Here is a 26,887-nt window from a genome sequence, read left to right as displayed (position 1 = left end):
CACGCTCGTATAGCCTGTGGGTGGTGACCCACAGCTATACGAGCGTCCAGGAGGACGCTCCATTTTCATGGAGGCCGGCCCTCATTCAGAGCGTGCGCTCTGCTCAGAGCGTACGGCTCTGAATGAGGGCCTCTGTATCTTTACAGTGCCAGTAATCACTAGACAATAACCACTGTGGTGCCACAAATTTGAAAGAGGAGATTCCCCTCTATCCAATGATCATGTCTATGTGTTTATTGAAGCCAATGTGAGAGGTGTTCCCCCCATCCCTGGGCTTCATAATGATTTCTCGTTGCAGTTGGGATATCGTACCATGTAGCCTCCAGGATTAGGGTTCCTTTGTAAAGGGAAAGTAGTGGAAAATGTGTGTTGCTGATACAGTAAAGTAGATGTGTTGGTAATTCCTGATGATAATTGCATCAGTTATCATCATAAGGAATATTGTTGCCTCCTTTCCTTACTTATTATTAGAGATGAGTGGGTTCGGATCTCAGAGATCCGAACCCACCCAAATTTAGCAAATCCGAGTCGTATCCAAGCAGGCTCAGGGTTTCCCGCCTGACTTGGATCTCAAAACCGAGGCAAAACCATAGAGTCAGAAATCTTGCGGTTCGTGAGCTTATGTCTCTATGATCAATGTAGTATATAGGGACCACGTGGCGGAAGCCATTTCACTCCGGCTGTGGAAACTGAACAGTGAGGGTGGGTAGTGTAGGGCTGGGAGAGGTGCAAGTGCTGGTGCTCCTGCTCATCTGCTGTGCTGTCTGCTGTGTCCTGGGCTGGTGCTGCTGATCCATTCTGGGCTGGTGCTGTGCTGTCTGCTGTGTCCATCTGGGCTGGTGCAGCTACATCTGGGCTGGTGCTGCATCCATCTGGGCCCAAGTTCTGGACTCAAAAAATAAAAATAAAAAATATATTGGCAAAAAAAAAACAATAAAAGTGTCTTTTTGTGTAATATTCTTCTGTGTGTGTGCGTGTTAGGCTTAACTGCACGTGATCCAGCCAGCAACGCAAGTTGCAACATAGTACTGCCCGACTCCAGTGTAAAAAAAATGCTAAAAGTGTATTTTTTTGTGTAATAATTTTTTGTGTGTGTTTGTGTGTACGTGTTAGGCTTAACAACACAAGATCCAGCCAGCAACGCAAGTGGCAACCTAGTGCTGCCCGACTCCAGTCATCATCAATCGATGCTCTGGGCCCAAGGTCTGGACCTGTAAAAAAAATACTAAAAGTATATTTTGTTGTGTAATCTTTTTCTGTGTGTGTGTTAGGTTTAACCGCACAAGATCCAGAGCCAGCAACACAACCTAGTGCTGCCCGACTCCAGTCGTCATCAATCGGTGCTCTGGGCCCAAGTTCTGGAGCTCAAAATAAATTAAAAATAAATTGTCTTTTTTTATCTTTGTGTGCGTGTTATGGGGGGCATCCACTAGACGATAAAGTTGAACGATTGAATGATAATGATAAAATCGTTCGATAATCGTTCAAACATCGTTTGAACATCGTTTGCAAATCGTGCAGTAATTGTTTCTAACGATGTACGATGCGCGCTCCCGCTGGTCGTTTGATCGTCTCCTCCATCGACTGAACATGCAGGTCAATTTCACTTGATTGCTTACAAATCGTTTACACATCGTTTACACATCGTTCACGCTGAACGATCAAACGATGAACCACTATCTGCCCACTATAGCTGAAAGCTCTCAATCACAGATTCAAACAACATAGTTTATCGTTAGATCTGTTGCAAATCGTTTGCAAATCTTTTGCAAATCTTTTGCACATTGTTCAGAGTGGAAGATCAAATTTCAGGGGAAACTTCAAGGGAGAATCGTTAAGATGTTGGACAGGGATAAAATCGTCTAGTGGATGCCCCCCATAAGACTTAACTGCACAAGATCCAGCCAGCAAAGCAAGTTGCAAACTAGTGCTGCCCGACTCCAGTCATCATCAATCAGTGCTCTGGGCCCAAGGTCTGGACCTGTAAAAAAAAATACTAAAAGTGTCTTTTTTTGTGTAATCTTTTTCTGTGTGTGTGTGTGTGTGCGTGTTAGGCTTAACCGCTCAAGATCCAGCCAGCAATGCAAGTTGCAACCTAGTGCTGCCCGACTCCAGTCGTCATCAATCGGTGCTCTGGACCCAAGTTCTGGAGCTGAAAAAAATAAATAAATAAATTGCCTTTTCTTTTTATCTGTCTCTGTGTGTGTGCGCATGTTAGGCTTAACCGCACAGATACAGCCAGCAATGCAAGTTGCAACCTAATGCTGCCCGACTCCAGTCATCATCAATCGGTGCTCTGGGCCCAAGTTCTGGACCTGAAAAAAAATAAAAATAAATTGCCTTTTTTTTTTATCTGTGTCTGTGTGTGTGTGCATGTTAGGCTTAACCGCACAGATACAGCCAGCAACGCAAGTTGCAACCTAGTACTGCCCAACTCCAGTGTAAAAAAAATGCTAAAAGTGTATTTTTTTGTGTAATAATTTTTTGTGTGTGTTTGTGTGTACGTGTTAGGCTTAACAACACAAGATCCAGCCAGCAACGCAAGTGGCAACCTAGTGCTGCCCGACTCCAGTCATCATCAATCGATGCTCTGGGCCCAAGGTCTGGACCTGTAAAAAAAATACTAAAAGTATATTTTGTTGTGTAATCTTTTTCTGTGTGCGTGTTAGGTTTAACCACACAAGATCCAGAGCCAGCAACACAACCTAGTGCTGCCCGACTCCAGTCGTCATCAATCGGTGCTCTGGGCCCAAGTTCTGGAGCTCAAAATAAATTAAAAATAAATTGTCTTATTTTATCTTTGTGTGCGTGTTATGGGGGCATCCACTAGACGATAAAGTTGAATGACTGAATGATAATGATAAAATCGTTCGATAATCGTTCAAACATCGTTTGAACATCATTTGCAAATCGTGCAGTAATTGTTTCTAACGATGTACGATGCGCGCTCCCGCTGGTCGTTTGATCGTCTCCTCCATCAACTGAACATGCAGGTCAATATCACTTGATTGCTTACAAATCGTTTACACATCGTTTACACATCGTTCACGCTGAACGATCAAACGATGAACCACTATCTGCCCACTATAGCTGAAAGCTCTCAATCACAGATTCAAACAACATAGTTTATCGTTAGATCTGTTGCAAATCGTTTGCAAATCTTTTGCAAATCTTTTGCACATTGTTCAGAGTGGAAGATCAAATTTCAGGGGAAACTTCAAGGGAAAATCATTAAGATGTTGGACAGGGATAAAATCGTCTAGTGGATGCCCCCCATAAGACTTAACTGCACAAGATCCAGCCAGTAAAGCAAGTTGCAAACTAGTGCTGCCCGACTCCAGTCATCATCAATCAGTGCTCTGAGCCCAAGGTCTGGACCTGTAAAAAAAAATACTAAAAGTGTCTTTTTTTGTGTAATCTTTTTCTGTGTGTGTGTGTGTGTGTGCGTGTTAGGCTTAACCGCTCAAGATCCAGCCAGCAATGCAAGTTGCAACCTAGTGCTGCCCGACTCCAGTCGTCATCAATCGGTGCTCTGGGCCCAAGTTCTGGAGCTGAAAAAAATAAATAAATAAATTGCCTTTTTTTTTTATCTGTCTCTGTGTGTGTGCGCATGTTAGGCTTAACCGCACAGATACAGCCAGCAATGCAAGTTGCAACCTAATGCTGCCCGACTCCAGTCATCATCAATCGGTGCTCTGGGCCCAAGTTCTGGACCTGAAAAAAAATAAAAATAAATTGCCTTTTTTTTTTATCTGTGTCTGTGTGTGTGTGTGCATGTTAGGCTTAACCGCACAGATACAGCCAGCAATGCAAGTTGCAACCTAATGCTGCCCGACTCCAGTCATCATCAATCGGTGCTCTGGGCCCAAGTTCTGGACCTGAAAAAAAATAAAGATAATTTTTTTGGTCTAATATTTTGTAACTGCACCTTGGCTACACTCTTGGTGTTTGTGACACTGCTTCAAGACAGCAGAAAATATGGAGGGCTGTCACATGACAGGAGAGCCAGTTCAAGAACCACATGTTGTAGCTGTCGCCAGCAGTGCAAAGCCGTCAACTTCCTCGTCCTCTATGAATGCCCATGCCCTAGGACTTAAGACATGCTATCGATATGGTAAAGCAAGTTTTACTGAAGTTAAGGAAAAAAATTGAAAGGAAATTTGCGTTAAGATAACAAAAAATTGGCAATATACCATTCACTACACTAAGTGGCAGGGAAAGGATAAGGCCTTGGCCTTTCTTAATGAAGACTGCTGATTCTGATAGCCCTTCTGCTTGTAGTAGTAGTGGTGGTGGTCCAATTAAATATGTGAAAGTTGTTAAGACAGCTCCGGAAAAACAAACTGTGTGCCCTGAGAAATCAAAATCACAAATCCCTGAGGAGAGTGCCATGTGTGAGCCCGACCTAAATACAAGTGTACTGGAGGATCCTCCAAGTTCCAACATTTGTGTGCCCTCTGTAAATGTGGGGAAGGGCAGTCAACATCTTGCACAAGTAGTCATTGAGGATGCTTCTGTGGAATTGCACATGGCAGAGGAGGATATTTTGGTGGATGAAGGCGCTAAGGATGATGAGGATGTTGATGATGAAGATGTTGGCGTTGGTGATGAGGATGTTGATGCCGAGGATGTCCTTTGTGTAAGTAAGGCAACAGCTGTTGCCCATGGTTTGAAAAAGCCAAAGCCCATTGTTGTCATGCCGGGACAAAAGACAAAAAAATCTACTTCTCACGTGTGGAATTATTTCCACCCCGATCCGGACAACAGTCATCAAGCCATATGTGACCATTGTCAAGCAAGAGTGAGTAGAGGGAGGGACATAAACCACCTAGGAACCTCCTCCTTGTTACGTCACTTGGAGCGCATTCATCAAATTTCAAAGTATATGTCGCCAAGTTCCAAAACTCAAAACGTAACAAGTCCAATGTCACCTATCAACTCCCGCTCTGGGAGATCCAAGCGCCATTGATCTCCAACACCAACACCTGCATCATCAATATCCTCATTTGTCATTGGGAGTAGTCCTGCTGCATCCAATGTTGGTATTCGAAGCATGATTGACTCCTCTCCTATCCGTGATTCCTTAGAAGGATCCTTGATGACTATGCTTGTTGCTGCTGCTGCTGTTGCTGTGAGTGGATCTTCATCCCAGAAGGGGACCAGGAGGAAGACTACTTGTAGCGTATCCTCCAGAAAACAATTAACTGTTAAACAATCATTTGCAAGGACAAACAAGTATGACAGCAATCACCCATTTGCACAGCAGATTACTGATGCCATAACAGCTATGCTGATATTAGATGTGCATCCAGTATCCACCATTACTGCAGTGGGTTTTCAATAGTTAATCAAGGTCCTGTGTCCTCGCTACCAGATCCCTTCTAGATTCCACTTTGCTAGAACAGCAATTCCAAGTCTGTACAAGGACATTAAAAAAAACCTTATTAATGTCCTCAGAAATGCCATTGTACCCACTGTCCACTTGACCACTGATATGTGGACAAGTGGGACAGGGCAAACTAAGGATTACATGACTGTGACAGCCCACTGGGTAGGTGTATTGCCTACAACAGCAATAGCAGCAGCAACATCTACCAAAAGACAGCTGATACAGAGGCAGGCTACTCTTTGTATAACTGGTTTCACTAAGAGGCATACCGCTGAGAACATCTTAGAAAATCTCAGGGAAATCATTGCTAAATGGCTTACCCCACTTGGACTCACCTCGGGATTTGTGATTTTGGACAATGCAATCAATATTGTGAGAGCATTACATGTGGGCGAATTCTAACATGTCCCATGTTTTGCTCACACAATTAATTTAGTGGTGCAACATTTTTTAAAAACTAACACAGTCGTACAGGAGAAGCTCTCGGTGGCCTGCAAAATATCCAGACATTTTAGACATTCGGCGACCGCTTGTCAAAGATTGCATGACCAGCAGGTACTGTTAAACTAGCCCTTCCATCAGCTGAAGCAAGAGGTAGTAACACAGTGGAATTCTACCCTCTATATGCTTCAGCAGATGGAGGAACAGCAAATGGCCATCCAGGGCTATACAGCGGACTATGACATAGGCCGTGGAGGGGGAATGCACCTTACTCAAGCACAGTGGAGAATAATTTCCGTGTTGTGCAAGGTTCTCAAACCCTTTGACCTTGCCACACATGAAGTTAGTTCAGACACTGCCAGCTTGAGTCATGTCATTCCCCTCATCAGACTTTTGCAAAAACAGCTGGAGAAACTGAAGGAGGATGTAAAATGGAGCAATTGCGCAAAGTATGTCGGACTGGTGGATCAAGCCCTTGATTCACTTTACCAGGATCCAAGAGTCATCAATCTATTAAAATCTGAAAAATATATTTTGGCGACCATTCTGGTTCCTAGGTTTAAGTCCTACCTTGTGAGTTTTTTTCCAACAGACTCAAATCTAAAACTGTGCAAAGAGCTGTTGGTAAAAAAATTGTCAGCTGCAGCCGCACGTGAAACGCCATCATCTCCTTCAGTTTCTGCAGCTGCCAGGAAAAAACTCAATTTTCCTTACAGAATGCCTGCTGGTCATGCAGATCGTTCACCAAAAAAATGACATCTGGTTGGGCCTGAGAGAAATGCCTACTAGTGACATGTCTTCTACCGTGTCTATGTGTGATACGGTCTCCATTCACAGAATGGTGTAGGACTATTTCAGAGATAACATCCTAATAGGCATGTCAGACAGTTCCTTTCAGTGCAGGCAGGAAAAAGAGGCAATTTGGAGGCCCATACACAAACTGGCTTTGCATTACTTAAGTTTCCCACCCACTAGTGTGTACTCCGAAAGAGTTTTCAGTGCAGCTGGCAACCTTGTCAGTGATCGGCGTAGGAGGTTACTTCCTCAAAATGTGTAAAAGATGATGTTCATTAAAATGAATTACAAATTCCACAAGGAAGACCTCTACCAACAATTACATCAAACGACTATTCCATCTTGCACCTTTTTCCTTTCCATTATGTGCTGGTTGGGGCATTGCTGCCTGACATTTTAAATTAATGTTATGGTTGGCTTAGGAACCAATGATTTATTTTTAAATTAATGTATTATCAATTTTACAGCCAGGGGCTGCACCCAATGAATTGTTTTTTAATTAATTTATTATCAATTTTACAGCCAGGGGCTGCACCAATTAATTTATTTTTATTAATTATTCAGCCATGGGCTGCACCTAATGAATTGTTTTTTAATTAATTTATTATAAATTTTACAGCCATGGGCTGCACCAATGAATTGTTTTTTAATTAATTTATTATCAATTTAACAGCCAGGGGCTGCACCAATTAATTTATTTTTATTAATTATTCAGCCATGGGCTACACCCAATGAATTGTTTTTTAATTAATTTATTATCAATTTTACAGCCATGGGCTGCACCAATGAATTTTTTTTTAATTAATTTATTATCAATTTTACAGCCAAGGGCTGCACCAACTATCAATTCTTCAATCCTCAAGGGTATCCCAACCATCATCTTTGCACAGTCCTCAACTCTATTAATAATTATATCAATCAGTTTTGAGCCAGCAAGCTGGATGCAACCTTTTGGCCCTATAACTAGATGAAAAAATCAATATTGTGAGCTGTGAGGTGGTCAAAATTGATTGGAAACGAGTGGAAAAAAATGTTATAAACGAGTGGAAATAAATGTTATTGAGGTTATTAATACTGTAGGAACGAAAAGAAAGGCCCATTTTTATGTGATTTTAGCTGTTTTTTTTATTTCTTAAGAAACGGAGGTGAGGTTTTGGCAAAACCAATCCAGATCCAAAACCAGGATAGATCCAAATCCAAAACCAAAACACAGGGGTCGGCGCACATTTCTAGTTATGATGGTGGTAAAATTAGGTTAATTGTGGAAATAAAGAGAGTTAGGCATATAAGAAAAACTTACAGTGAATGAAGTTTAAGACAATGGAAGAGTTGGTTAAAATCAATTTCTGCTGAATGCAGTCTGATTACCTACTACTGTAACTGCTTATTGGGAAAAGCAGTTATAGGAGTATTACAACCCTCACTAGTAGGTTGAGACATTTCTTTCAATCAGTGATCTCTAGGTTGCATTTACAATTGTATGGTTTTTAGCTGGTTTCTTTCCTTTATTTATTGTTTAATACATGGATTTTCTGTATGAATCACAATGACATTTCACTCACAATGCATTTGTTTTGCGATGATATTAAACTGATTTATTGATTCACTGATATCTAACAGCTAGATACAGACAGCTGTTAATAATGGTCTAATAGTTGCAATTTGTAAGGGAAAAAAACCCCACAGTGGACTATTTATCTACTAACTTGTAATGGATAGTTGTGGCAGAAAAAATAGAGTTAGGGGAATTATTTAAAAAATGCAGATTCAAGGGAGAAAATGTTGCAACAAGAATGGGGACAAGAAGTGTGAAAATTGGTAATCCTTGTAAAAGGAATATAAGTTTTTACCAATGGGAGACAATAGGATAGTAAATACCAATCATCGTTAGAAGTAAAGTGATTAAATGTTTTGGTGACAAGTTTGTTTCCATATGCCTTTAATATTAGCATATTGCAGCATGTAAAGCAAGCCTTTCATGTTTATGTTGTTTTAGCACTTTACATATTAGTAAAATTATAGATGTAATAAATAGCTAATTAAGTAAAAACTAAATAATTAACTAAAGTCTCACTTTCTTGCAGTTTTTCCTAGATGATACTTTAATTTCTATAAATTCAATGTCCAACTGGTCAAATGCAAGTTCACCTGAGTCTACAGGAGAAAAGAAATGGCTTGTACAAAATAACTTTTTCTTTTTACCGGTGAGTGCAACTCTGACTTATCTTATTTTACCATTATTAATGAGTACTGCAAAAAGTATTATTGTCATTATTATTGTTATCATTTATTTATAGGGCACCACAAGTGTTCCGCAGTGCCTTACAAAGTACATAAACAAATAGGTGACAAGCGACTTACAGTACAATACAATACAATGCAGGACATGGATAATATACATTGCTATATTAGTGACCATAACACCCAAATAAGCAACAGAGCATAAGCTACCAAGTGTTAGGTGCCCTAGTGGGGAGTAAGAAGTACATGAAAGTAAAGTAAGGAGAAGCACAAGAGGGTAATGGGCCCTGCTTGTAAGAGCTTACAAGAGGAGGGGCAGACAAACAGGTGTGTTACAGCAACTTAGGATGAGAGCTGCAAGGCTTTGATGAAGTAGTGGGTCTTGAGAGCCCGTTTGAAGGATTGTAGAGAGGTGAAGAGTCTGATGGGGAGAGGGAGATAGTTCCAAAGGTGGAGAGCAGCACGGGCAAAATCTTGGAGGTGGGAGTGGGAGGAAGTAATCAGTTGGCATGAGAGGTGGCGTGCATTTGTTGAATGAAGAGGATGGACACGAGAGTGAAGGGAGATGAGGTCAGAGATATAAATGGGAGAGGAATGGGTGAGGGCTTTGTAAGCGAGTGTGAGAACCTTGAATTGGGTTCTGAAAGGGAAGGGGAGCCAGTGGAGTGCTTGTAGGAGAGGGAGGCAGATGTAGAGCATTTGGAGAGGAAGAGGAGCTGAGCAGCAGAATTGAGGACAGACTGGAGAGGAGAAAGTTAGGAGTTGGGGAAACCAAATGGTAGGAGGTTACAGTAAATATTTTTGAGATGGAAACGACGGACTTTTAGAGGTTCTTCATATGTGGTTTGAAGGAGAGGGAGGAGTCCTGATTAACTCCAAAATAGCGCACTTTGGGACTAGAGGAGATAATATTTCCATCAATTGATAAAGAAATAGTGGGAAGTGAGGTTATGTGGGAGGGTGGGAAGATGATCAGCTCAGTCTTAGACATGTTAAGTTTAAGAAATCGCTGGGAAATCCAGGAAGAGATATCAGAGAGACAGTTGGAGATACCAGTGAGGAGAGAGGGGGAGAGGTCAGGGGAGGAAAGGTAGATCTGAGTATCATCAGCAAAGAGATGATAATGGAGGTCAAAAGAGCTGATGAGTTCATCTAGAGAGGAGGTATAGAGGGAGAATAGGAGATGTCCAAGAACAGAACCTTGTGGAACACCTACTGTAAGAGGTTGTGGGGGGGAGAGGAGTCATGAGAGGTGACAGAGAAGGATCGGTCAGAGAGGTAAGAGAGCAACCAGGAGAGGGCAGTGTCACATAGACCAAGGGAGTGAAGGATTTGCAGCAGGAGGGGGTGGTCCACAGTGTTGAAAGCAGCAGAGAGGTCAAGGAGAATGAGCAGAGAGTGGATTTGGCAGTAAGGAGGTCGTTGCTGACTTTCGTTAGGGCAGTTTCAGTGGAGTGGAGAGAACGGAAGCCAGACTGAAAAAGGTCAAGGAGTGAGTGGGAGGAAAGAAAGGTGGTAAGGCGGTTGTAAACAATACGCTCAAGGAGTTTGGAGGCAAAAGGGAGGAGAGAGATAGGTCGGTAGTTGGAGAGAGTGTTAGGATCAAGGCTAGGTTTTTAAAGCATTATTCATGCTTAACATAACAACTGCTCACACTTGGAGTATTTACCACAGATGTTACTAATGGGAAAATAGAAAAATGTCCATCATCATTTAAAATCACCAAATAAAGAAAGGTGTGTTCATACTGTAAATTGGGAAGCATTGATTGTGGTAACTACAACTAGAATGTACTGTATTGTACAGTACTTTACAGAACTACACAGAGTATAGGGACGTATGATGAACATTATCAAATGAGAAGTCAACAATATAATATTATAATGATGTTAAGAGAAGATTCACTATTTACCTTCTTCTGTCCTTTTACTTTAATTTTCTATTTAACTGAGTATGGGCCACTAAATACCACTCAGAGTAAGGACTTTTATATAAACCCTGCACTGTTATTCAATTGTCTGTCAATATCAGTTAATCAGATAAAAAGAAAATGGATAAGCTTTATCAATCAGGCCATCCAATATAAGCTTGGAGAAGTCTTTATAAAACACCCTGTTTTCAGTTCTGGTCGCTGTTTTTAATGCAACTAAAAAAATAGAATGGGGTAACCCATCTTTATTGGGACATACTGTACCTCTTTAACAGTCCAGATTGACAAGCATATTGCAGTTTCATTTTATCCAGCATGCGAATGCATCCTCATTTTGAATGTTGCTTTTCTGACGTCTGTATATTTGAACCCTGTTTACCTTTTCACCTCTGCCTTTCTGTGTACTGTTTTTAATTCAAGTTTGTATTGGGTTTTTTGAACAGTTCTATTTTGTTATCTTCCACTTATGTTTTATAATCATATTAGTGATTACCTTGTCAGTTTGTTCTTTTAATGGGGCAAGTAGATACCAATTTGCTCTATGTGAACAGTGACAACTTAAAGTGAAGACTTAAGCGGGTTATTGTGGATCAAACATTGCATAATAACTGGCCAAACAACATAACACTTTTGCCCAAATCTTGGCAGCTCAAATGAAACCTGAACTTTCAAGCAGAGTTACACCTCAAAATGCTTATTTATTATTATTATTTATTACCAGCTATTTATATAGCGCACACATATTCCGCATCGCTTTACAGAGCATATTTGGCCATTCACATCAGTCCCTGCCCCAGTGGAGCTTACAATCTATATTCCCTATCACATGTACACGCACACACATACACACTGGGGTTAATTTTTGGGGGGAGCCAATTAAACCACAAGTATATTTTTGGAGTGTGGGAGGAAACCGGAGTACCCGGAGGAAACCCACGCAAGCACAGGGAGAATATACAAACTCTGCACAGTTAGGGCCATGGTGGGAATCGAACCAACGACATGAGTGCTGTGAGGCAGTAATGCTGACCATTATACCATCTGTGCTTGTCCTTCTCATGCTTCGAGACACAGGGACCGAAAGTTAATTTTCCAAAATGCTTTTCAAGTAATGGTAAAAATGTCACAATTTTCAAAGATACTGATAAGCTATACTGTATTTAAAGATGAAGCTATGTTTCTCTGGACCTAAAAAATACGGTACATTTGGAATTAGTATCTGACTTCTTCCAGGGATATCTCAGTCATGGGCTCTTGGTTTTGATCCCCAGAATCTAGACAATTCTTTGAAGCTTTGGGTAGTTGAATAAACTGTATTTTTCAGTAGAAGTAGCATGGCAGTATTTTAGTTTTAGAAAGTTGCTAAAGAATGCAGCTGAGTGTATTAAATAATTTCTCTGTCGGATAGTAGATTTCCTGGGGAATAGCATTTTCCTTTTTGAACTGCTAAAAGATTTTATAGTGGGATATCCAGCTTGAGCTTCTATGTAATTGGCAATTTAGAATTGACAGACGTAACAGACAAAGTATAATGTAAATTTACTACTTAAATATCATGTCAACTTGTCTTGCCTTTATAGTTTATGATTCTGAGAATCCAGTTCAGAACATAGCTGCCAAGTTATATCCGGTGGAGAAACTCTGCCGATACCAAATTATTATTATTATTATTAGGGCCCACACACCACAGAATACACTTTCCTGTACTACATAGGGTAAGGATTGCAGACACACAGATCCTCAAGTACTGGTGTATTGTAGTGAGGCTTGAGGTTAATATTATTCTTACAATAATATTAAGTCACTCTGCCTGTTTCACGATACACCCCTCTAAGCCGGGCACCTACTGATAAAAGGCCACAGGTCTCTAATTTCTTCTGTGCAATTGTGCCATCTCTGCGACACAAATCAGTCTCCCAATACTTATAGCACTATCTATACTATAATTGCTATAGGGTAGCCTAAGTAAGCAAAGCTTCTTCAAAGCCTAAAGCTGGCCACACACTAGACCAACTTACATCCAACCAGCCAACTTGTTGATTGGTTGGAATGAAAATCTGGTAAGGAATGGGAGTAAATGATGATCAGCAATTTGCTCCTAAATGCCAGAAAACAGATGAAAATGGTCTTTCAGACAAGTTTGTTAAATGTTTGAGCTAAACTATTTGTTCAAACAACAGTTTTGGTCCATTTCCCAGAGTTTGGGAGCAAATTGCTGATTGTATTCCTTACCAGATTTTCATTCCAACCAATCAACTAGTTGGCTGGTTGGACAGATAATCTTTAGATGTGTGGCCAGCTTTAGGGGTCTATGTACTAGGCCTTGGAGAGAGATAAAGTGGATGGAGATAAAGTATGAACCAATCAGCTCTTAGCTGTCACTTAACATGCTGTGTTTGAAAAATGACAGTTAGGAGCTGATTGGTTGGTACTTTATCTCCATCCACTTTATCTCTCTCCAAGGCTTAGTACAGAGTCCAGTAAGAGGGAGATTTACCAAAGTTTGGAGAGAAATACAGTGGAGAAAGATAAAGTACTGACCAATAAGCTCCTAATTGTCAGTTTACAGGCTGTGTTTGAAAAATGACTGGAGCTGACTGGTTGGTACTTTAGCTCTCTCCACTTTATCTCTCTCCAAGCTTTGATAAATCTTCCTTTAAGGTTCTAGAACATATATGAAACAGACAAATAAAAAAACCACTTAATTTACAAATAGGCGTACAATGATTAGTTATAAAATGATAACAATGAAAAAAGTCACAATATAATCAGATGATACGAGTATATGCATTGCAATTCAAATAAAAAAGGAAAAACTTGCAGAATATAATACGCAGCCTATTCTTGCTGGGGGCAGTCTTTCAATTAGTCTGACTCAGAGCCAATTGCCACACCTCCAGAGTAATGTCCTAACAACCACCTTGATTACTGGCTGTCTGGTTCTATGTTCCCAGTTTCAATGCGAGGACAGTCCTAACCTAAATCCAGGAAACAGACATAATTTTCTCTTTGTAGGAGGGAGGCATTTGTATGAATCTGTAACATGACTTCAAATATAACTGCCCTGAAATGGGTGAGTGTTTAGTAACTCCATGGCTCTTAAACAGCTAGTCTGATGGGCTCTTAAATTGCATCAAATTAGTGCAATAACTTAATATATAGTTCTGTAATTTTAGTAACTCCTAGTACCTGTAGAAATATTGTATTTAGCCAAAAACAGATGCCTGACTATGCCCTATCACATCTTTTGGGCCCAGATTCCTGGTTGCATGTCCTCCTGTGGTCGGTGCCAGAGTAGTGTTTTGAAATGCAAGCTAACTGTCTCCAAATAATCTATATGCGGACAGGAGCAAAGGCTTTCAGAAAATCATTATTTGCCAGTTTTCTACATCTGGTCTGCACATGCAATTATTCCCCTACGCCCATGATTTTATCAGTCATTTCTTGTACATGCTCTAAATTGCTCCTCACTGCTTCCTGAGTGTAATTGACATTTCTATACTTTTCATATGCTCAGAGTTACCACAGGATCAAAAGATAATCTCTTGCGATTTGCACTGATATGCCCAATTAGTGTATTTTATTTATATAGCACCACAAGTTGTCTACAGGACCATATAGAGACTATAATAACAATTGTTCATCAATTCAAAAGTTAACTATTAACAAAATGATACAACCAAATGCAGGGAGAATGGTATTGGGGAAGTAGTTTAGAAAGACTTATGAAAAGCTAGTTCACATGAGGAAGGGGGAGTAGGAAGTACATAAGTATTCACTGATCTTGTATCCTACAAGTGGGTGAACACACAAGATCAGAGATGCTGGTGAGGGATGAGAAATAGGGGAACAGAAGTGCACTGGTGACAGGGACAGTGCTAGGACTAGAGAATGAAAAAAGAGGGACCTGTCCATGAAGACTTACATTCTAAGAGGGAGGAGTGTTACCAACAGGGTGAACTGAGAAAGAGAGTAGGTAGAGTAATGTGGTACAAGGGAGAGCATCTCATAGGATGAGGTAGTGAGTTCCAGAACAGTGGGTTAGCAATCTTGGATGTGTGAATGAGAGGAAGTGATCAGAGTTGAGGTGAGGCAGTGGTCAGTGGAAGGCAGAAGGGATTTGAACAGACATGCAGTTGGAGATGTAGGAGCAGGTGGAGTGATTGGGCGCTTTTTGTATGTGAGGGTGAGGAGTTTGAACTGTACTCAGGTGGATGGGCAGCCAGTGAAGTAGTTGGCAGAGGAGTGAGGCCAACAGAGTGGTGAGAAAGGTAAATGAGATGGGCAGCAGCATTAAGGATAGATGGAAGTGGGGATAGGTAGGTGAGAGGAAGGCCCGAAAGGAGGAGGTTGAAGTATTGCAGGCAGGAAATGACTTGTGCATAGATGAGAGGTTTGGTGGCAATCATAGTGAGAAAAGTTGAGGTGAACTTTTGTGGAACTATTATGGCATTATTGTGGCATTATTGTGATTGTGATATACAGATGTGGGACGTGAGGAAGTGGGCAGAGTTGAGCAAGACACCTAAGCAGTGTACTTAGCGAACAGGAATGAAGATGGTGCGATCAACAGATATAGAGAGGTGGGATGGATGGGTCCTGCATAGGGGAAATACATTGAGTTTGGTTTTGACATAATCATTTTGAGAAAGCATAATGCAGAATGAAAGAGGTCAGGGGAGGAGAGGTAAATTTGAGTGTCATCAGCATAAATGCGTTATGGAAGACAGAAGGAACTGATAAGCCCTCCAGATGGGGTAGCATATGCGTAATAATGTAGAGTAAGGTGTATCTTACACTTTTAACTACCTACAAAGAAAAAGACAGATAGAATGGGTGGGCTAGCATAGTCCAAGAATAGAATAATGGTGCCCACACACTAGGCGATATTTTACATGAGCAGACCAATTCCGACGCATGGAAATGACTGATCGTGTAAAATATGTCCTAATTGTGAGTGTCCACTCACGATCGAGATGCCTATGTGCTACCCGCTGGTCATACATCGCATCTTCAGATCTTGCCTGCTGCAGGCAAGATCTGAAAATCTCAGTCACGACGCACTGGAATAGTTTAGGATGCACGATAGATCGTGGGCCAATTTGAATAGCTTTTAACACCAAATCATGCCCACAACTGCCAGGGAGCTGCTGGGGGAGAAATCAGACACGATATCGGATCGTGACCAGATCGCCTAGTGTGTGGGCAGCAAAAGGAACTTACAAACTATGTAGGGAATAAAAGCAGCCTCATGTACGTCTGTCAGGTGATATATAACTTGTGGCTGTTTTCCCCCTAGTGCAAGATGAATGATGATTATCTGATATTATGATCAACTTGTTAGAATGTTTAAAAAGAAGAATTGATACAAAAATTGATCCCCCTCAAAAAAAATGTCAGCACTAGTGCTGCTAACATTTGCAAAATCAGGGGGATGAAATCATATGATTACCCAAAAAAGTCTCATGCCAACACTACATTATAACAGCCATGGCTGTTGGAACTATAGCAGAAAAAACATAATGCCAGATAGGGAGGAGAAACAGAGCTGCAACTAGGGATATGAGAAAGGCCCTGTCGACAACACCTTTGCTACCCAAAAGAACCTGCATTTGGCTTGCTGGGTGCCTGGAATGACACCATGCAGCCAGTAGTGTTGCTTCAGAGCTGACTGGGTAGGGGACACTCCAGGGGATGCTCCAGGCAGTGCTCCATATTTTTAATGACGGAGCCGCCAGCCTGTCTGGTGTGACATCATGATGTCACAGGCTCTGGGCGGGGCCAGCATAAAACCCTGCTTCAACTCTGAGGTGAATCAATCAAAAAGGGCTAGCTAGTGCTGCTGATTGTGATAACCCTCATCTGTTGGCCCTGGACTTATCACTGACTGTAGGGTCATTCAGTATGCTATTTTTAGGGGGAATCTCCATGAGTAAATGCTGCCTGGGCAATAACATGTAGTTGGGTGATATAACTATGGACACATTTCCGAATTCATTGTGGTGATGGGTATAGGCATAATATGGGGATAGCATAAGATTGTTGTGCATTGTGTGAAGTTAGGTTAACATACCTGTTATGTTTGATAAAGTTAGGTTATGTTTGTTAAGTGGTAATTACTTCTGTCAGACTTTGGGGTGTAGAGTGCTGTCCCCTCTGAGGGGTGTGGAAAAGTTGGAACTAAGGGTTATGGTGATTTATCCAGCACTTGTTAAGCTTCCATTTACTGTTATATTGATGCATTGCATTGTATTGTATTGCTACATATAATAAATAATGCATTGTATCTAACACCTAGGTACTTCACACTGATCATGATCATCATGATTGTGTAGTTTCACCAAATTCCAGGGATGATTGAGTACAAATTATAATTTCCAAATATATTAAAAGTAGTTACATTTTTAGGCTGATTCAGAGTTGCACACAAATTGGACTATTACACCAGCATTTACCCCTGCCACATTGTACCCATCTATATGACCACACCTGCCCTAACTGTATGCTGGATTCCATAGCCAGTCAGTGTCAGTGTGCATTTGCAGCAGCCTTTTCCTTGTTGGAAGAGATCAATCTGAATGCAGCTGGATGTCTGCAAACATCCAACTCTGCATAGCCCACATTTGCTTCGACTTGTCCTTGACATGCCCCCACTAAATATAGACTCCATTGCCGCACAGTTGCACCCTTTCAGTACTTAATGGAGATGCGGCTGTGATGCTCTCACCTCTGGACCATGTACACTGCTATAAAATACAAGTTCTGGCCGCAAAATGAATTGATGTGCAACTTTAAACACTAAGACCATTTTTTTTAAATTATTAAATATATATATATCTGTTACATTACAATGCAGTAATTTAATTTCTATAGTATAAATTCTAAAATAAACATTATATTTCTAACTACAGTAGTTACCAACCTCGGCTTCACACGGGAGTAGATTTTTAATTTACGGCAACAGTCTTTTTAACCGAAGTCTTATAAGATTGCCTTGTAGACTACATTATTTGTTTTACCTCCTGACGTCAACATGAAAAGGTTTACAGTAGCTTGACTTGACATGCAAAAGGACAACATAAAGTTGTCCATGAGAAAAACAGTTTCCACTTAGGTCAACTGCAGCCATGTTAAGTATTTATCCCTGAACTTTATTTATTGTCATGCCAAAGCAGACTCTTACCAGGAATTGGACTCGTTTGTAAATAAAGGATAATTTTTCACATACCGTATATACTCGAGTATAAGCCGACCCGAATATAAGCCGAGGTACCTACTTTTACCACAAAAAACTGGGAAAACTTATTGACTCGAGTATAAGCCTAGTGTGGGAAATGGCAGGAGCTGGTAGTGCCCCCAGTAGTAATTCCCCCTGGTTGTGCCCCCAGTAGTAATCCCTCCTGGTAGTGCCCCCAGTGGTAATCCCCCCTTTCAGTGCCTCCAGTAGTAATCCCCCCCTGGTAGTACCCCCAGTGGTAATCCCCCCTTTTAGTGCCCCCTGTAGTAATCCCCCACTGGTAGTGCCCCCTGTAGTCCCTGTAGTAATCCTCCCCTGGTAGTTCCCCCAGTGGTAATCCCCCCTGGTAGTGCCCCCTGTAGTAATCCCCCCCTGGTAGTTCCCCCAGTGGTAATCCCCCCTTTTAGTGCCCCCTGTAGTATTCCCCCCCTGTAGTAATTCTCCCCTGGTAGTGCCCCCTGTAGTAATCCCCCCCTGGTAGTTCCCCCAGTGGTAATACCCCTTTTAGTGCCCCCTGCAGTAATCGCCCCCTGGTAGTGCCCCCTGTAGTCCCCACCCCCCAGTAGAGAGAGACGTGACAAGAATAAAAAAAAAAAATCACTTACCTGAACTCCCGCTCCTGGTCCCACCGCTGTCCGCTCCTCCGGCCGCTTTGCATGGGAGAGACGTCGTCATGACGACGTGTCTCCCATCACCCACTGCGGGAGCCAGAAGATGGCTCCCGCAGTGGGAGCAGCAGCAGCCACTGAGAGTCTGACAGACTCTCAGCGGCTGCTGATTACACCAAACACACAGCTGCCGGCTCCGGCGGCTGTGTGTTTGCCAGTGTGTAGCGCTGACCGAACTCCATCCGGTCAGCGCTACACTGGGCTTACATAAATTTTTCTGAAGAAACCAGATAATACGTATTAATCTCTACATGGTATAAAATAAAGTTCATTGTTGTGATATATCTTTAACGGGGATGTAGTCATATTACCGGCGGCCGGAATGCTGGTTGTTAGAATCCCTACATGGATGCCTGACCCCGGACTAAAGATAGGCGTTGAAATCCCGACACCTACTTTTAGCCTGACGCCGAAAATCCCAAAAGGCATCACGAACGAAGCTCTTAACCACGGGGGGGTGGGGAGGGTTAGGTTTATGCAAAACCGGGGGGACTTAAGTTAGACACCCCTCAGGGAGAGTTAGGGTTAGGCACCAGGGGGGTAGATTAGGGTTAGGCACCACTAAGGGAGGGTTAGGGGTGGGAGAGGGGTAGGGATAGCATATTTATCACCGCTGTCAGGATCTTCATGTATTGGTATGCCGCTGTCGGGATTTGAACCGGCCATCCAGCCATCAGTATTTCATACCCAACCCCTTTAAATGGTTTAGGCAGCTTAAGTCAAGAAAGTGCTTGGATTTGCTTCACTAAAATCGCCACTGCTTGGCTTCCTTTTGATATGTATCATACACCTAAACCTCCCTCAACAAATGCTCTATAGAATAGTGAAAACTGTATCAAAATCCGTTTAGTAGTTCTTGAGATTAAACAGAACAAACAAAAAGACACCTTCCAGGGGTAGTTTATTAATTGACTTGCTTTACTAAAATCGTCACTGCTCGAATCCCTTTTGTCATACATTAATGTTCCATACACCTAAACCTTCCTCAACAAATGCTCTATAAAATAGTGAAAACTGCATCAAAATCCGTCCAGTGGTTCTTGAGATTAACCCAAAGTAAAATGTCTACTGGGGACTTTATTTTATGCTATATATATACACTATCATTCAAAAGTTTGGGGTCACCCAGACAATTTCGTGTTTTACATGAAAACTGACTTTTATTTATCAAATGAGTTGCAAAATGAATAGAACGTAAAGTCAAGACATTGGCAAGGTTAGAAATAATGATTTTTATTTAGAAATAATAATTTTGTCCTTCAAACTTTGCTTTCGTCAAAGAATGCTCTTTTTGCAGCAATTACAGCATTGCAGACCTTTGGCATTCTAGCTGTTCATTTGTTGAGGTAATCTGAAGAAATTTCACCCCACGCTTTCTGAAGCAACTCCCACAAGTAGGATTGGCCTGATGGGCACTTTTTCCGTACCATATGGTCAAGCTGCTCCCACAACAGCTCAATGGGGTTGAGACCTGGTGACTGCACTGGCCACTCCATTACAGACAGAATACCAGCTGCCTGCTTCTTCCCTAAATAGTTCTTGCATAATTTGGAGGTGTGCTTTGGGTCATTGTCCTGTTGGAGGAGGAAATTGGCTCCAATCAAGTGCTGTCCACAGGTATGGCATTGCAAAATGGAGTGATAGCCTTCCTGTCACAACTCTCAGATGGATTATGGATGCGGCTCATATTTAGGGAGTTGGCTAGACCTATGCCTGAGGTGCGGAGTCTAATGTGCTGGCTGTATTCACCAGGGACCCTTGCAAGAAGGTGCGGACTTTGTTGCTTCCGACACACAGGTCGTGGCCCTCAGGATAGGTTCCCTTATACAGGTGCTGGTAAACTCTGGATGCAGTGGAGGAGACATATTGCTTAGTCGACAGGCCAGGTCAGATCCAAATGGACTAGATGGTACCAGGGAGCAGGTGTAAACAGGTCACAGGGAATAGCCGAAGTCAAAACCAGATATCAGATGCTGTACCAGGCAAAATCAGGGTCATAAAACGGAGCCAAGGTCAGAAACAAGTCACAGAATTTCACAGGAACACTGGAGTATGGGAAATGAGCCTATACTCTGGCACCTATGTGCTGCCCCTTTAAACTCTAGAACAGGATGTTGCATGCACTCGGAGAGCCGCAGCCACCTGTCACAGCTGCTGGAGGCAGCTGGAATCATCGGCAGTGAATGCCCTGGACTCCTTGCCCGCAGCCTGACAGACCAGTGTCGCCGGACCCGGTAAGTGCACCCCGGAGTCCGGCACACTGTGACATTAACCCCTCCTCTAGGGGTGGGCACCGAACACCCCACAAATGGTTTATCAGGAAACTTCTGATGGAATTTCTGAAGTAATTGAGGTGCATGAATGTCTGAAGCCTTGCCCCAACAACGTTCCTCAGGACCATACCTCTTCCGATCAACTGAACAGATCCCCTCGACAGTCTGGAGTCTAAGATCTGTTTTACGTCATACTCCTCATGATGGTCCACTGAAATTGCTGAAGGGGAACTGCGAGGCACTGAGAAAAGATTAAGCACCAGGGGTTTTAGAAGGCATACATGAAATCTGGAAAGGACCGCTGTACCTGGGAACAAACTTCATAGTGGGAACTTTTAATCTCAGATGCTTGGTTGACAGCCAGACTTTATCACCAGGATTTAACAACGGCCCCCGCCTCCTTTTCCAGTCTGCAAAAAGTTTATACCTTGAAGAGGCTTTGCATAAATTCTTTTTTACCTCCTTCTAGATATTACAAAACCGATTCACTGTACCACGCTCAGCTGGAAGTGGTACTGACTGCAGGCCTAGTAACTCGGGTAATAGTGCAGACCATACTGAGTAAAAAAATGGGGAATGTCCTGATGCTTCATGATACAAATTGTTGTGAGCAAACTCAGCCCAAGGCAGCAGAGAAACCCAGTCATCTTGATTGGCAGAAACATACATTCAAATAAAGTTCTCTAATTCTTGGTTTATTCGTTCCGTCTGGCCATTGCTCTGTGGATGGTAGGCCGAAGAGAAGTTTAACTTGATGCCAAAGCACCTGCATAAAGTTCTCCAGAATCTAGAGGTAAATTGTACCCCTCGATCAGAAACAATATCTTTAGAAAACCCATGCAATCTAAAGATTTCCTCAATAAATACTTCTGCTAACTTAGATGCTGAGGGTAGCCCTTTTAAATTAATGGCACAAAGTGAGCAGCCTTGAAGAATCTGTCCACCACCACCAGGATAGTATTGAACCCTAGGCATGAAGGTAGATCTGTCACGAAGTCCATGGAAATGTGAGTCCAAGGACAATCAGGCACTGGTAGTGGCAACAGAGGACCAGGTGGAGAGTGCGGAGGAATCTTGTGCTGAGCACAAATTTGACAGGCTGCCACAAAATCCTTAACATCTTGATGAACTGCTGGCCACCAATACCCCCTGAGAATTAATTCCAGAGTTCTATTGACTCCTGCATGCCCACTAAATTGTGAAGAATGTGCCCATTGCAGCAACTTGGATCGGGATTCAGGTGCTACAAATGTCTTCCCTGGTGGAATCTTGACCTTGTTGGTAACAGCCATGAAGCAAGCAGGATTTAGAATGGACTTGTCCTCCTTTAATTCCTCCATCTCATCAGAACTGAATGCTCGGCCTTCACATCCTTATTACCCGCTCGATAGGTAAACAAGATTAAACCGGTCAAATAATAACGACCACCTAGACTGGCAGTAATTTAAACAATGGGCCATCTTGAGATACGTCAAGTTCTTATGATCAGTATATACTGTCACTGGAAATTTAGCTCCCTCCAACAAGTATCGCCATTCCTGAAGAGCCAACTTGATGGCCAGTAGTTCCTTATCTCCAACCGCGTAGTTCCTTTCTGGCGCAGAGAACTTTCGTGAGAAAAACCCACAGGAGTACCACTTGTTTTCCCTATCCTTCTGTGACTGGAAGCGTCCACCTCCAAAAATAAAAGGTAAATCACAATTAGGTTGCCTCAGAATAGGTGCTGAAAGGAAACAATGTTTCAATTGGGTGCATGCTTCCTCTGCCTCAGACAACCATACACGAGTGTCTTGACCCTTTTTGGTAAGAGCAGTGATGGGGGCTGTGATGGATGAATAGTTCCTGATTTAACTGGCGATAGAAATTGCAAAACCCCAGGAAGTGTTGTATAGCCTTCAATCCGACTGGACGAGGCCAGTTTACAATGGCGGCAAGCTTTTCTGGATCCATTCTAAGGCAGGAACCTAAAATGATGTATCCTAAAAATGTTAGTTCCTTTTGCTCGAAGGAGCATTTCTCAAGCTTGCTAAAAAACTGATGAGCCCGGAGTCATGACAGCACTTCACACATGTGTTGACGGTGACTTGCAATATCCTCTGAAAATATCAGAATACCACCACGTACTTGTTTAACAGATCCTGGAAGATGTAGTTAATGTACTTTTGGAAAACAGCTGGAGCACTGCTTAATCCAAACGGCATGACTAAGTACTCGTAGTGGCCATCACGAGTATTAAACACAATCTTCTATTTGTCCCCAGACCGGATTCTGATTAGGTTGTATGCCCCACGGAGATCCAGTTTGGTAAAGATCTTTGCCCCTTTTATCCGATCAAAAAGTTCAGAAATCAGTGGTAGGAGATACCGGTCCTTAATGGTGATTGCATTCAGGCCCCGGTAGTCGATGTATGGCCTCAAACATCCATCTTTCTTCTTAATGAAGAACAAACCAGCTCCAGTGGGTACTTTAGACTCCCTGATAAACCCTCACTCCAGATTTTCCTTCACGTATTCGGTCACCACCTGGGACTCAGGAAGCGAAAGAGGAAAAATTCTTCCACGGGGAGGTACCTTCCCAGGCAGTAAGTCTATAGCACAATCCCATTCTCGGTGAGAGGGTAGCGTCTCTGCTGCTTTTTTACTGAACACGTCTCTAAAGGATTGATAAGGAACTGGAAGTTGGTCTTCTGGAGAGACGACTGAGCTGCAAATGGCACGGTGAGGCTGCTTAACCGATGATAAACAGAACCCATGACATTTAGAAACCCACAACAATATTTGAGGTTCATTCCAATCTAAAACAGGAGCATGCTGGCGGAACCAGGGGAGACCTAGAATGACTGGATTCTCGACTGATGGAAGAATGTAGAATGTTATCAACTCTCAATGAAGAGCTCCTATTTGCATGGTGACTTCCGTCATCTGTGAGTGAATAGTAGCTGTAGGAAGATTGTTCCCATCCACTCTGATGATGCAAAGGGGTTTTTCCAGAGGCATACTAGCAATACCCAACTCTTGGACCTTTTTTGCCCTAATGAAATTGCCATCGGCACCCGAATCTAAAAAGGCCTTGACTACTTCAAAGGAGTTTCCCATGGCCAGGGTTACGTTGATGGAATACTGAGAAGTAACTTTGTTTTTTGGGGTGTATTTCAATGCACCTAATCTGACCACCCCTCAATCGTTTAGGCCTTCTCATTTCTCGGACGCTTTGGACAGCCAGAGAGAAGATGGCCTGATTCACCACAGTACAAACAAAGCTTATTTTTGAACCTCCTTTCTATTTCTGTAGCATGGAGGCAAGAATTCCCAATCTGCATGGGTTCTTCTGGAGACTCAGTAGGTGACATGAATCATGCAGCTTAAAAGTGAATCGACGAGACTGTTCCCTTTCTCATGACCTCTCTTTGTGGCGAAGGTCTACTCGGATTCACAAGTAGATCAAGTTGTCCAAGGAAGTTGGCAACTCCCTAGATGTAAGGACATCTTTAATTTGATCCGGCAGTCCCGGCATAAATGCGACAACCAAGGCTTCATTGTTCCACCCCAACTCTGAAGCAAGGGTTCAAAACTGCACAGCATACTATCCCGCAGATTGGTTGCCAAGGTCAGAAACAGGTCATGGAATTCACAGGAACGTTGGAGTATGGGAAATGAGCCTATACTCTGGCACCTATTTGCTGCCAGAGACTCCCTCTTATAGGGAGGACTTGAAATAAAACGCCAAACGTAATGGCGTTTGGCATGCCTGCCCCTTTAAATCTAGAACAGGACGGTGCATGCCTGTCACAGCCGCTGGGGGGAGCTGGAAGAATTGGCAGCAGGCGCCCTGGACTCCTCGTCCGCTGCCTGACAGACCAATGTCGCCGGACCCGGTAAGTGCACCCCAAAGTCTGGTGCACTGTGACACTTCCTTATTCAAAATCCCTTTTACCTTGTACAAATCTCCCACTTTACCAGCACCAAAGCAGCCCCAGACCATCACATTACCTCCACCATGCTTGTCAGATGGCGTCAGGCACTCTTCCAGCATCTTTTCACTTGTTCTGCATCTCACAAATGTTCTTCTGTGTGATCCAAATACCTCAAACTTGGATTTGTCTGTCCATAACACTTTTTTCAAATCTTCCTCTGTGCAATGTCTATGTTCTTTTGCCAATATTAATCATTTTCTTTTATTGGCCAGTCTCAGATATGGCTTTTTCTTTGCCACTCATCCCAGAGTCGCCTCTTCACTGTAGACATTGACACTGGCATTTTGCAGGTACCATTTAATGAAGCTGCCAGTTGAGGACTTGTGAGGCATCTGTTTCTCAAACTAGAGACTCTAATGTCTTCTTGCACAGTTGTGCACTGGGGCCTCCCACTTCTCTTTCTACTCTGTGCTGTTCTCTGAAGGGAGTAGTACACACCATTGTAGGAAATGTTCAGTTTCTTGGAAATTTCTCATATGGAATTGCCTTCATTTCTAAGAACAAGAATAGACTGTCGAGGTTCACATGAAAGTTCTCTTTTTCTGGCCATTTGGAGAGTATAATCGAACCCACAAATGTAATGCTCCAGATACTCAAATAGCTCAAAGGAAGGCCACTTTTATAGTTCCTCTAATGAGCAAACCGTTTTCAGCTGTGCTAACATAATTGCACAAGGGTTTTCAAGGGTTTTCTAATCATCCATTAGTCTTCTAATGCGCTTAGCCAACACAATGTACCATTAGAACACTGGAGTGATGATTGCTGGCAATGGGCCTCTATACACCTATGTAGATATTTCTTTAAAAAACAGACGTTTGCATCTAGTATAGTCAGTTACCACATTAACAATGTATAGAGTGTATTTCTGATTAATTTAATGTTATCTTCATTGAAAAAAAACAGTGATTTTCTTTCAAAAATAAGAACATTTCTAAGTGACTCCAAATTTTTGAATGGTAATGTAGATGGACATTTTGCTCAAAGTGTGGATACCCAATATGAAAATCAGTGTCTAGCTAGGAGAAAATATCATCATATATATTCTACATTAATAATGATATGATTATTCACCATGAATAATTGCCCGGAAATATCAGTGTGTGTGTATATAATAGTGAATTAACTGTATTATTATGTAGCATCTGCCCTTTGATTAAGGAAACCTTTTGAATGAGAACACTGGGATAAGTAAGGCAGTGGAGATTTGACGGGTGCAAATCTTCTTACATACTTTACGTAGCTGAGCCGGAATGGGTATGAAGTCCCGGTGGCTGAATACCCCAAAGCCCTACCCCTACCCCTCTCCCCCTCCTAACCCTCCCTTAGTGGTGCCCAACCCTAACCTCCCCCACTAGTGCCTAACCCTAACCTCCTCCCGGGGGTGCCTAACCCTAACCCCCCTTACTGAACCCTAAACCTAACCCTCCTATGGGGTGCCTCGTCCTAACCTCCCCTCAGGGGTGCCTAACGCTAACTCTCCCCCCTAAGGGTGCCTAACCCTAACCTCCCCCCAAAAAAACCTAACCCTGCTACGCTCCCTAAATCTAACCCTCTTCCCCATGACTAACACTAAGGGTGCCCCGGACTTGCCTCGTTCGGGCTGGCATCCTTCAGCTTCCAGTGTCGGTATTAAGATAGGCATCAGTATTTCGATGCATATCTTAAGTTGTTTGTCGGGATTCGGATGTCGGTATTGAGACTTTTATCCCTCTTAGTCCTGTTCCTAGAGGACTCTTTTCACACTAAGGGCCATATTCAATTAGTTTCGCACCCGCGATACTTTTTTGCATGCCGCACTTTTCGCCTACTTCGCGTGTATTAGATGCGGAAACTTATCGTGCGCATCCCCACTATTCACCGTATTTAATTCCAAAGGACGTGAAAACGCGTCCCTGCTAAATACTAACAGGCAAAAAGTGTTGGCAGAATTGGGGAAATCA

General features: G+C 42.5%; 1 protein-coding gene across 1 annotated transcript in view; it reads left to right on the top strand.

The window, feature by feature from the left end:
* ADCY2 (adenylate cyclase 2) overlaps positions 1–26,887 on the top strand; it is a 1,382,785-nt gene that overhangs the window by 1,073,197 nt on the left and 282,701 nt on the right. Inside the window, exon 17 of the mRNA XM_088442287.1 lies at positions 8,710–8,829. Coding sequence (XP_088298413.1) covers positions 8,710–8,829 — 120 coding nt within the window. The remainder of the gene's footprint in view (positions 1–8,709; positions 8,830–26,887) is intronic.

This window comes from Taudactylus pleione, unplaced genomic scaffold (genome assembly GCF_031769625.1).
Source record: "Taudactylus pleione unplaced genomic scaffold, aTauple2 ptg000309l, whole genome shotgun sequence".
Classification (NCBI taxonomy): Eukaryota; Metazoa; Chordata; class Amphibia; order Anura; family Myobatrachidae; genus Taudactylus; species Taudactylus pleione.
Note: the sequence above shows the minus strand (reverse complement) of the source record. Positions and strands in the feature narration are given on the sequence as shown.